General features: G+C 41.5%; 1 protein-coding gene across 1 annotated transcript; it reads left to right on the top strand.

The window, feature by feature from the left end:
• Positions 1-2,132: 2,132 nt before the first annotated feature.
• Positions 2,133-11,562, top strand: LOC140514808 (dehydrogenase/reductase SDR family member 2, mitochondrial-like). Its single transcript, XM_072625192.1, has 9 exons — positions 2,133-2,223; positions 5,019-5,219; positions 5,372-5,549; positions 5,715-5,816; positions 6,492-6,604; positions 7,915-7,966; positions 9,994-10,128; positions 10,711-10,766; positions 11,087-11,562. Exons 2-9 carry the CDS (start codon positions 5,080-5,082, stop codon positions 11,196-11,198), a joined length of 888 nt encoding a protein of 295 aa, XP_072481293.1. The 5' UTR covers positions 2,133-2,223; positions 5,019-5,079; the 3' UTR covers positions 11,199-11,562.
• The last annotated feature ends 1,253 nt before the right edge of the window (positions 11,563-12,815 follow it).

Below are 12,815 nucleotides of genomic sequence, written 5' to 3'. Positions count from 1 at the left end.
TATAGTTTAGGATTTTAATTATGATTATAAGTACCTATCAACACATCCTTGGACAAATTTCTTTCCCACTGAGTCTTTGAGCAGAATAAGGCATAAATTCTAGCCATTGGCAACACAGAGTGCTAAAACTCAAATTGTCAGCCACCACAAAATGGTCAACAGGCAGTCATTCTCAAGGCTGAAGGAAGAGAAAATTAGGAACTCCACTTACTGCCTGTGCCCAGGCCCCTCAGCTCCCAATGTCTCACTACTCTGTCTCCTCCTATTGAGTTCAGGAGTATCTTTCTGCTCTGAACAGAGATGGAATGCTGTGATGGAAGCACTTGGTACACACACTTTAGGAAGAACATTGAGAAGTTAGATGGCTCAGTGGATGGAGTGCTGGATCTGAAGTCCGGGAGACATCTTCCTCAGTTCAAATCTGGCCTCAGACACTTACTTAATAGCTATGTGATCTTACTTAATCCTGTTTGCCTCATTTTCCTCATCTGTAAAATGAGCTGGAGAAGGAAACCACATCAATATCTTTGCCAGGAAAACCCCAAATGCAGTCACAAGAGTCTGAAATAACTGAACAACAATTACAACTGAGAAAAGGATGGAGTGGGGAGTGGAGACCATGTCACCTGAACATGAATTGAAGGAACGGTGTAGCTTTAATGAAGAAAAGAGAAGCCCTAGAAGACCTGTTGTTGTCTAGAAGACAACAGTCATCTTAAAGTAATTGAAGGGTTAAGACTTCAAAGAGATATCAGACTGGTTCTACATGACACCAGAGGACAGAATCAAGGTCATTAAACAGTTTATTTCCCAGAGACAAATTTGAACTCAGTATAAAGAAAAACGTAGTATCAGAGTTATCCACAAGTGGAATGGGTGAGAAATTGTATAAATATGGTCAGAGTGAACAGAATTAAGTTATAAATCAAAATTTTTTAGATATCGGAAGGTTTGCAGAGAAGAATCCTTATAAATGTAATTAGTATAGCCAAGGCTTCATTCAGAGAACAATTCTGGAGAGTCATAAGAAAGCTCACTCAGGAGAAAACACACACACACACACACACACACACACACACACACACACACACATCGTGGGGATGGGAGAGAGAGTGAATTTTCTCTTATTGTTAGCCTTCAAGTAGAGAATGGATAGCCATCTATTAGGGATATTAGAAAAAAGAATTTCTGTCCAGAGCTTCTGGGATTCTATGAAGAAGGGAGATCTCAGACTATTCCAAAGAGGGAGACATACGTATTCAGCAAGAATGAAACAAAATCACTGCTATCACCATGGGTTAAATGACCTCCAAGTTTCCATTAAGCTCCAAAGAAGTCAATATGTACTTAGCACCCACTATGAATGGGCCAGGGACTGTCTGAAACAATCTCTATTCTCATAAAGGCTGTTTGCTAAAAAAGACACAGCAAATACATACATAAGTATAGAAAGAATAAATTTAAAGAAAATTGAGACAAATTCTGCAAATTTCAGGGAGGTCAGTACCAAGGAGTTAAGAAAGGTGGAGACTAGCCATTGGGAGGATCAGGAAAGACTGATGCTTGAGCTGCTTCGTGAAGGAAGAAAGGCACTTTGTAAGGTCCAGGTGAGGAGGGAGTTCATTGCAAGCATTATGGATGGCCAGTAAGGACAGAGAAGCAAGATATGGGGGAAGGGGAACAGGAAGGGGGAAGGAGAGTATTGAACAAGGAGACTGGAAAGATAAAAGGGGTTCAGTGTGTGATGGGCTTTTAAAGCTAAATAGGATTTATATTTTATCTTAAGAACCATAAGGAACAAAAGGAGTTTATTGAGTAGGGTAGTGATATGATCAGATTTACAGTAAATCAGATCTAAGGAAATCCATTAGGCTAACTATGGGAAAGATAGGCTGCAGCAGAGAGAGACTTGAGGCAGGGATACTAATTTCTGTACACCTGGGTAGCTCAGCTGGAATCGGAGGTGTCATCTGAAGATTAGATGATAAAAATAATGCCTAAAAAAGGAGGGGAAAAAGGATTGGATGACTCAAAAAGATAAGAAGGAAGGTAGTACAAACTGTCCAGGGGGCGTGTTCTGTGAGAAGTGAGAAACAAACAATTCCTATTTAAAGCCAGAGTAAGTGAGCAGAGGGGCAAGACAGCTGGTCTTGGGACTAAGAGCCTGGCAGACGGAGCCTGGGTCCTGTCCAAGCATCAAAGTGTCCAGGATCCGCCCTGAAGGTAACTAACTATCTTTACTCCTGGAATCCCCCACCCTCGCAGTTTGTGCTGAAGAGAAGCATCTCCCTAATATTTGTCTTCTGTGGAATTGCCCTTTGTTTGCTCTGAAAGCAGCGCTGGGAACACTGTGGTCACCTGGAGGGGTGACAAATGAATGGTGTCCAGTTGGGAGGGAAGAGGCAGGAGCTTCTGAACCTCTGCTATATCATCATTCCTCATAGCTTCTTCTCAGATGCCTGACTATGGGCAAGAATCTTTGTCATTGGCTTCTGTGGGGATGAGGGTGGGCACTGGGGGATTGGCTATTTCAGGAGAAGGCAGTTTGATACCCTCTACCCAATGAAGGATGAAAGCAGGTAGAACCACATCTTGATGTTTATATACACAAACAGACACAAAGACAAACTCCATATTGCCTGTTGGCAACTTATGGCTATCATTGGTTAAAACAAGCCATTGATGATCATTTCAATTGAATTTACTTACATAAAAATGTGTGGAGAGTGTGGTCTGAATGGAGTCCTCAGGAAGAAATGGTTTTCTCAGGTTCTATAAACTCCCAAGGAGAGTCTTCAGTGCCCAGATCTTCATTTCAGGCTCTGATTATGATGACTTCATATTAAGCTATAGTTCTACGCACAGGCCATTGGGCCATCCTTCTGGCCTCCCTGTTCCCAGTTAGAGGGTGCCTACACAGTGCCTTGCACTATAGTTGAATCACCAATTGCTGTTCTGCAGGGATTTAACCCCTTGTTCCTTGGTCTACTTATCAGCGAGTAGTCCTTGGGGACTTAGCCTCCATTTCCATTCATCATCTCTCAAAACACACAGTGAGTGTCTCCCAATATTAGGAAGTTTGAAAAGAACTGGAGCTCCTCATTGAAAATAAGGTATTACATAGAAGCAAACCAGGCTAGTCTATTCCTTCAATAACCTGTAACATTTTCCTCTCATGTTCCTTTCTTCTATTGGTCTATCTGTCAACTCAGGAAGGAGTATCCTCATCTAGATTCCATAACCTGCCTCATCTCCAGTGTCAGTGGTTCTTGTACCTACAGAATCATTCTTTCTCTCTTCTCCTGAGATCGGGGCCGACAGAAAGGACCACCTCCCCAGGAGCTAGAGTAACAGAGCCCAGTTATCATCAGGGGCCCAGGCACCCAGGGAGATAGCATGGGGCACTGGAAAGAATGTTGTATTTGAATTCAGAGGACTTGAATTTGAATCCCACCACTGCCAGTTACCACTGGTGTGGCCCTAGGTTAGTCACAAGGTCCTTGAAGAATTATCCTATTATTAACAGATAAAGTTATCTTTCAGCCTCTTTTGGGGGTTTGGACCAGATTACTGTGAATACATCTTCCCCACCCACAAGCCCAGCCTGACCAGGGGGCTTCAACCAGAAAAGAAGATGGAAAGTCTAGAGCAGTGACTCTCCAACTTTTGGATTTCAGGATCCCTTTTCACCTGTAAGAAATTTTAAGGATCCTCCCCCACAGAGCTTTTATTTATGTTGGTTATACACATTGATATTTATTGTATTAGAAAATCAATGACCTTAGTATTATTAAGAAGATAGTTTCAATCTTGCTATTTCCCTGTAAGGGTCTTAGCCATCCCCGGAGGTGTCAAGACCACATTCTGAGAATCACTGGGCTAGAGGACGGGCTAGGGTTCTGCTTTACCTTTGCAATGCCCATTTCTTCTCTCAATGGATCACAGTTCCTGGGAAATGAAGCCAGACTTTCCACAGTACATGTGATGATGGGGGATTCTTTTACTGAATCTAGGAGCAACCCAAATTCCAAAAACTGAATATACATTAGAATACAATTAATAAGCAAGTAATATTGTATGGTGGAATGTGCACCAGACTGGTATTCAGAAGATTCTGCTTCTAATTCCAAGTCTCCCACTGATTGCTGTGTGACTTTGTATAAATCACTTTACTTTTTTTGGATGATGTCTAGAGATTGGACTAAGGTTAGATAAGACCCCATGGACTTAAATTCTACTAGAGGAAATCAATCGAGGATGAATGGGAAACTCTCCAGAATGAAGTTGTGAAGATACAAATGGAAAGGATTCTAATGAGGAGGAAAGGCAGGAGTTTTCTGAAGAGACTGAAGCAAATGCATAAGGAATTCACCAACCCAAAATGCAACCTGGAATTTTTAGTGGATTACACACTTAATATCAGTCGAGAGTGTAAAATGAAAGCCAGAAGAGATAATGCACTGTTAGGCTGCACTGGGGCAGGCATTATGGTGAGGAATGTGAGGTGATAATCCTGCTTTTCTCACAGAGATTTAGAGCTGGAAGGGACCTTTGAGATCTATGAGTCCAATTTCCTCCTTTTACAGATGTGGAAGCTGAGTGTGAGAGGTTAGGGGACTTGTCCTGGCTCACACAGCTATAAGTGTGGGATTCAAACCTGGTCTTTCTGACTCCACTCCAATACTCTATCCATTGTGCTAAGTTATCAAAGGACATGCTAAGTTTTCTAACTCTTACTACTTATTACCAGTTTGCTCTCCAAAGAGACAGCACGAGTTCGGAACTCCACATTTAGTGGAGAGTGCCCATTTCCCCACAAGTATGCCAACATGGTGTTTCATCATGTTTAACTTTGCCAATTTAATGGGAGCCTCTAGCTTGAAGAGTTATCCCTATCTCTGAATCTCTTCTGACCCTTTCCATAAGAAAGAAAAAACTCAGGTGATTCAAATTGAGTTTCTGATTCTGCTATTACTTTCAGCTGAGAATGTTTATTGTTTTGTTTTGTTTTGTCTTAGCCTTCTCAGGCTCCTTTTTTGGGACCAGGTCTACTAGCAAGAAGATTGATTCCTAACTACCATGTACAGGGCAGTGCTAGGGCCCCAAAGGCATCTGTTTCTCCCTGTGGTCCCTTTCTCAAGGAGAATGAGTAGTGCTGGAGCAGAAAGGAGAGGAATTCTGACTGATAAAGTGGCCCTGATCACAGGTTCCACAGATGGGTGAGTGTCATTCTGAAAATTCTACTCTGAACTACTACTCTGAAATAACTACTCTGAAATTCTCATCTCACAGCTTATGGTTCTCCTTCCTGGTCCCATGAAAGGAAGTCTGTGGGAGTATCTCTCTGTCTCTTTTCCCCAATCTCTCATAGGATTGGTTTTGCAATTGCACAACGTCTAGCCCGGGATGGGGCCCATGTGATTGTGAGCAGCCGAAAGCAAGAGAATGTAGATCGTGCAGTTGAAAAACTTCAGGGAGAAGGACTGAGTGCTTCAGGAACTGTGTGCCATGTGGGAAAAGAAGAAGATTGTAAGAAGCTGGTGTCCATGGTGAGAATACTTGTGGGCAAGGATGGGCATGAATATTACTAAAGAAACCATCTTTACAATCTCGTATTCAGGTCTCAAAGGGACAGTGTCCTGGCAATACCTTCATTTGTCCACTGTCCACCTGTCTACTGAGACTTGACCTCACCTCTTCTGACTTCCATCTAGGCTTCTGAAAAACATGGGTTTATCAACTTCCTGATTTGTGCGGCAGGTGTCAACCCTTTGGCTTGGAGTACCCTGGGTGCCAGTGAAGACATATGGGACAAGGTAAGACCACTTCCAGGATGAATTCTTCAAGAAGAGAGGCAAACATTTGTCTCATAGGTTGTGGGGTAAATTGCAACTTCAGTTGAAGTGAGGAAAACTTTGTCCTTTAGCAGCCCATGAGAATTACAAGCATAGATTTAGAGTTGGTAGGGATTTAGAAGTGATCAAATCCAGCCTCTTCACTTTACAAATAAGGAAACAGAGTCCTAGAAAGGTTAAGTGATGCCTCAGTCATGCCATCAAGTGATGCCCAAATGTTTAACTAAAAGGTTTCTTTGTGAACTTTTAGAAAGCGAAACAGTGCTGAGTTAGAAGTTTCATGAAAAGGGTGTCAATTTCATGTTTCTTCACTGTGCACTGTGGAGGGAGATTGGATATATTGAGTAAATTCAGACTGATTAATTGATTGAGAATGTTGCTATACTGACAGCTCAAAGAACTCATTGACGTGCATCTTAGCATGTCATTTGACAAAATCTCCTGTATTCTCCTTGTGGATGAAGAAAAATAAGTATGAGGAACAGATGATACAATAATCTGGACCCAAAATGAAGTCATTAATTAGTTAATCTTATGCAAGTCCACTTTTATAGTCCATCCTTGGTCCCAAGGCCAGATGAGTAGAGATAGAAGGTGGAGAAGTCTCCCTTTACACCATCCTTTTCCTGGTTTTAGGTAATGGATATTAATGTGAAAGCACCAGCCCGGCTTGTAAAGCTGGCTTTACCATACATGGTGACTCTGGAAGAAAAGCAGAAGCCAGACATTTGGGCAAAACCAGATCCTAGGTAAGTGACACTCAGGAAAACCAGCTCTTCTTGGGAATGTCAAGCCCAGCCCCTGGATTTCTCTCTGTGTTTACATGTTCCATGGCTTTCCATGGATTTGGAGAAGAGGAATGATCATCCCTCAGACTAACCAGGACCTGAATGATCACTACCTGTCTCCTATGAAATGGGACCACTGATCAAAACACTGTCTGATTCTGCTTGGAGCTCCCTTTTTGTTTTAAAAATCCAATGTTTTACATTTGAAACAGACGAAGTTATATTGTATTAGCAAATATTTATGAATCATGAGCTATGTACAAGTGCTAGGATAGTTTTTTGAAGATAAAGGAAGAAAAATGAAATAATTCCCCCTCTCTGGGAATTTTCATTTTAATGGGAGAATACAGTATATACACCAGTGAGGGTCATACAGTGTAGAGGGTCATACAGAGTAATTTCAGGGGGAATGGAAGGGTCATAACTTGGAAGGGGGAGAATAGGATGAGGAAAAGCCTCATGTAGGAGGAGGCAATCTGAGCTATGCTATGAAGGAAGCCAAGGATCCTGTCATCTTTTCCATGGACAAAGAGTTTTATTATTCCCTGTCAAGAATAAGTACCAATCCTAGGCTCTACTAAGCTATTAAGTCATTTCATAAGAGAATGTGCCATGGTTTCCCATGATTGTAAGCAGGATCCTGCACTGTATTTGTAACCATAGGTAGGACACAAATAATAATACAGCTGTGTTGCTATTTTCTTGGCCAATTTCAGTCAGCAGCAGTCAATTACATTCCACCTTGTATCATACTTTTCATATTCATGTCGTAACTGTGCCTCTTGGGTTGTAAGCTGTTTAAGAGGAGGGGATGTGCCCTTTCCCATTTTTTAGCTGTTCTTACTATTTCTTTGTCCCCAGTATTTAATGTAGGTCTTAGAATATAGTAGGTGCTCCATTACAGAACCAGAGAATTTCAGAGTGGGAAGTGACATCAGAGGTCATAGCATCCAACTCTCCTGTTTGACAGATGAAGAAACTGAGTCCAAGAAGCAAGAAATTAGTTGCTTAAAGTCACACAGATATTAATTAGCGGAGTTGGACTTTGAGTCCGGATCTTCTGACCCCTCCCATTGCACCTGGCTATTGATTGAACACATGCAGAAGTATGTCTATGAAAGATGAAGTTTAGCTGGATGCGGTTTCAGGATAGAAACTTGTTTCCTCCTGTTCAAGGAAGTGCCCATCCTTCCTTCCTTACCATTTCTTTCCCCAGCAGCATTGAATCATGTGGCCAAACTCACCTTCCAATGTTTCCTCTCTCTTTGTAGAGTAAGTGGTGTGGTTTTTGTTTCCTCTGCTGTGGCTTATGCTCCTGTAACAGTAAGTGGTGTTTTAATCTTCACCTCTTGTTATGAGGGAGGTTCAGGAGGGAGGCTGGACAATTACATCCACCTGAGATTGGAAGGGAGGGCTCAGGCCATTGGGATATGTCCAACAAGAACATTCCTGGAAATTAAAGATAGGAATCACCTCCTCTCTTTATCTCTTTCCTCTATCAAAACTTTACCTGAGGTTGATTGTGTGTAAGAGGAGCCAAATCAATCATTCTTCCAGGCTCAACTAACCCAAGCTGACAAGGGTTCAGGGACAAAAGGGCAGGAAGCTCTGTGTTTTTCTCCCACATCATATGTATATTTAATTTATTCATTCAACCATACATGCTTAGGGAAGAAAAGGTAAAAACATATACATGCATATTACCATATGGACTTATAGATACAAAGTCACAGCGCAGCATCATCAGAGAGTGTGTCTTCCTTACACCATATTTCCTGTACCTCTGCAAAGCCCTGAATGATCTTAGCTCTGTCCAGAGTTCTGAACTCAGGCCACCAGGTCTCTTCCAAATTAGGACCCAGCAGGTCAAAGAGGTTGGGTGGGACAGGGGGAGGGGAGGAGGAGGCAGCAATCATGTTTGCAAACAGCAATAAATGTAAAGGGGGAACAATGTATTTCCTCTTATAGCAGTCTCTTTCCTATGCCTTTCCCCCCTTTTGTTCAATTTATTAATATTTATTTTCTCTCCCCTCTCCCTCATCCCATCTAATAAACAATAACAGTATCTGAAAAGATATTGAACCCTTATACAAAATTTGTATAGTCAAGCTATGTCCAAAAACACAGGCCTCATTGTGCATTTGGAGTCCTCTCCCTCTGTCAGGAGGGTGAGTAAATTCTTTGTCCTTAGTCTTCTGGAACCATGGTTTGTCATTGCATTGAGCAGCTTTCTACAGCCTTTGAAAGCTGTTTTTCTACACAGTGTCCTTGTCATTGTGTAAATTGCTCCCTGGTTCTGCTCACTTCACTCTTCGTTAGTTCATACAAGTCTTTCTAGTTTGTCCATTTTGCCATTTGTCATGACCCAATAAGTGCCATCATGTCTGTATGTCACAATTTGTTTAGCCATTACCCAATAGGGGAACATCCCCTAGTTTTCCAGGTATTTTTCTACTTTATAGTAGAAAGAGTTGCTAAAAACATTTTTGTACTGGCTTTTTCCTCTTTGATCTCTTTAGTGACATAAACCCAGTAGTGGTATTAGTGGGTCAAAGACAGTGCACTGTATTCTGACTTTGAGGGCATCCTTCCAAACAATTGTCCATTTGTCCATTTGAAGCAATTCAAGGTTCTACCAACAGTGCCTTAGTGTACCTATTATCCTCAAAGTCCAAAGGTTCCATGTTTTAACATGTGTTCTCAAGAGAGGCAGCATGGAGAAGCAGAGAGTGTGCTGAGCTCAGAGTCAGGATGGCATTGGTTCAAATCCTACCTCTGACGTTTATTAGCTGGGTGACCAATGTCAATTCATTTTACCCCTTTGAACCTCAGTTTCTTGATGGGTAAGATGACTTGTAAAATGAAGTGGTTGTAGTAGATGTCTTTTCAGGGCCCTTATAACTGTAAATCTCTGATCCTGTGAAATCTAATCTCAGAAGGAAATCTTGTTGGGTCACCCATTCCAAGAGCCTTCCCTTGCCCTTTCTCATTCTTTAGTGCCTCATTGTGAGGAAGGGACTAGTAAGTGTCAATGACTTCTTATTATTTAGAAGTCATACCTTAATCCTGTCCCAAAATTCGGTGTCATTATTTAAGATTTAGTGCAGTGGCAGAGGTTAGAGATTATGTGATCCATCCCTTTCATTTTACAGATGAGGACAGAGGAGCCCTGAGCAGTGAAGTCACTTTTTCAAGGTCATGGAGGTATTCTTAGTGCAGCCAAGATATGAACCCAGGTCTCTTGACACCAGATTTAATTCTCTTTGCATTGCACTCCTCTGCCTCTCTTTTATCAGTGGTTTAGTTTATAAATGAAGGTGACAGAAATTTTTATGTCTTCTCAATCCCAGCCTCTGGGCCCCTACAATGTCAGTAAGACAGCCCTACTGGGGCTCACCAAAACCTTGGCTTTGGAGCTTGCACCAAAAGGCATCCGGGTGAACTGCTTGGCCCCAGGACTAATCAAGACCAACTTCAGTGAAGTGGTAAGGGTTTGGTCTTCCTCTCCTTGAAGTTGCTTGTGTCACCATCTCTGCTCTGTAGAGACCAGAACCGTTCAGGGCTGGGATCCTCTGACTTGAGTTCTTCAGCTTTGAAAGCTGCAACTCAAGAAGACCTTCCTATACCTTTGAGGTATTAGGGAGCCTCCTCAACCCCCACTTTGTAGCTGTCATGTCCAAGGGGCAACATTTCAGGTCCATATTGAGATTTGTTGTTTTCACAGTCTGTCACAGCATACTTCCTGAGTGCAGGTATTCTTGTGGTGGCCACCCATAGACCTAACAGGAAAACAAGCCAGAAGTCACTATCTGCCCTGAGTCCTGCCTGCTGTCTATTTTCTTAGGATAAGAACAGGATACCTGTCCTCCAGGACACCTGTTTGTCTGCTTCACACTTTGCATATCTGACTTCTCAAGTAGAGCAGCAATGTTTTCCTCAGAAATCCCATGTAAATTCTGAACCAGAACAAATGATGTGGCATTGGGGTCATGGCCACCAAAGCCTCTGTCTCAAAGGAAAATTAAGTGGGTAGTGCTAAATTTTTGTCTTTCCTTTTCCCCCTTCAGATCTGGAAGGATAAAAATTTCCTACAGGACATGATGAAACGATGTGGATTTACAAGGTAAATGCATGGGGACCCATATTCTTTAGAAGACCATCGAGAAAGGGAAGTTTCTAGAGTCTTCCTTGGTTTCACTCTTCACTTTTTTCCCCCAGCGATGCTCTTCTGGTCACCCTAGGGTCAAGGTAACCCTCAGAAGTTTCTGGGTGTCTCTCTGTAGCCCAGTCCCATGCTCAGCCTTAGGACGTCAGAGGGTCTCTGCAGAGTAACAAAAGGCTTCTACTTTTTTGGTTTTCTTCTAATCGTTTCAGCAGCAGGACCAGTGCATAAGGTCAATGGGGAATACAGAAATAAACCTTTCTTTCTTTGTCTCCCTGCAGAGTGGGGCTTCCAGAAGAATGTGCTGGAGTTGTGTCCTTCCTGTGCTCTCCAGACTCCAGCTACATTACAGGAGAAACTATTGTGGCCTCAGGTTTTTCTCCACGACTCTAAGGGAGGATGGCCAATGACCTTATTCCTTAAAGCATAGCCCTAAAAAATAGCAGGCTACCTTTTAGGACCAAAAAATGTTCAGGATTCCAGGTCACACAAGTGATTTTTTTTTCTGATATATACCTTTTATTTGGGGATATGAGGAAGAAAGGAAAGGAAGACGGTCCAGTTTTTGGAAACTGGGTTATCTCACTAGTTAATATGGAATTTGCAGTTCACAAACATCGCCGTAAAAGAAATTCCATTTCTTAGGTGAATTACTTTGAGTTTGGGGTCATATATTTAGAGCTGAAAGGGAATTAAGTGATCATCTAGTCTATCCTCTCATTTAAAAAAATAAATTTCATTTTTTATTGAGCAAAAATGAATTTTCTCTTCCTTCTATCTTCTCCCTATATAACTGAAAGCAAAAGAAAAACAAAACCCTTGTTAACAAGTAGCCAAGCTAAACAAATTCCTATATTGGCCATGTCCAAAAGGTACACATCTCATTCTGCACCTTGAGTCCATCACCTGTCTGTAAGAAATTGGGGACATGTTTCAGTATTGATCCTCAAGTCTTTCAAAGTTGTTTTTACAGTGTCATTATTTTATAAAATATTCTCTTCATTCATTAACTTTACTGTATCATTTCACACAAATATTCCCAGTTTTCTCTGAAACCATCCCTTTCTTCCTTTATCACAGCATATTAGTAGTGACTTATTATTTGGTATACTACATAGGCTACAATTTGTTTAGCCATTCTCAATTGATAAGTACCTCTCTCATTTTCTAGTTCTTGACCATCACCAACAGAAGTGCTCTGAATACTTTTGTACTTATCAGTGCTTTTCTTCTCTCTTTGGGTACCAACTTACTAGAGATATTTTTGGGTCAAAGGACATGAAGGTCCAGAGACTTTAAGTAACTTGATCAAAGTCACACAAATAATAAAGATGGGGAATTGAATCTACATCTTCTGATGCCAAATTCAGAGCTGTTCCCCTGATACCAACCTGTTTTTTATAGTTACTATGGTACCCCTTCCCTGCCACCTCAAGAGGTTAGACACTGATATCACTTTGATAGGTTAGATCAAGGTTCTACTTTTGCATGAAAAAGTGAGTCTTCAGATTTAAGAATCAGATGGACTTTTAAAAATAACCACATTAAACAAAGCTTTCAAGAGAGTTGGAGGAGGGGCAAGAAGTTTCAGTATGGCCTACAGGTTGAACTGTATTGACATAACCTAATTTCACAAATAAATGAGATTTCCTCCTCAAATTGGGAGGACTTTCTCCCTTTTAGGTCCTAGGTCTGCTTGAATAAGATAGGTAAGGTCTCAGGTTGTTAAATAAAATTCTTTCCTGAATAATGATACTGAAGAGAGCTGGGTTTGGTAGGGGGAAGTAGACCACCAACGAGAGGATGGGACTAAGCCTGGCCACAGTCCAGAGCCAAGGCACAATGTCAGATGCCTAATCCTTAAGCCCCATTGCCTCATATTTAATTTTAAATGTCAGTCTCTCTTGCAGAGTATAGTTCTGCCATTTGTGAAGTTTGTTTCTGTTAAATCCTTGTTTTTGAGTATTTTATATTTGGCATTATTTCCTTTGTAGGAAATAAGCACCTATC

Source organism: Notamacropus eugenii, chromosome 7 (genome assembly GCF_028372415.1).
Source record: "Notamacropus eugenii isolate mMacEug1 chromosome 7, mMacEug1.pri_v2, whole genome shotgun sequence".
Classification (NCBI taxonomy): domain Eukaryota; kingdom Metazoa; phylum Chordata; class Mammalia; order Diprotodontia; family Macropodidae; genus Notamacropus; species Notamacropus eugenii.
This window is presented reverse-complemented; position numbering and strand designations above follow the sequence as displayed.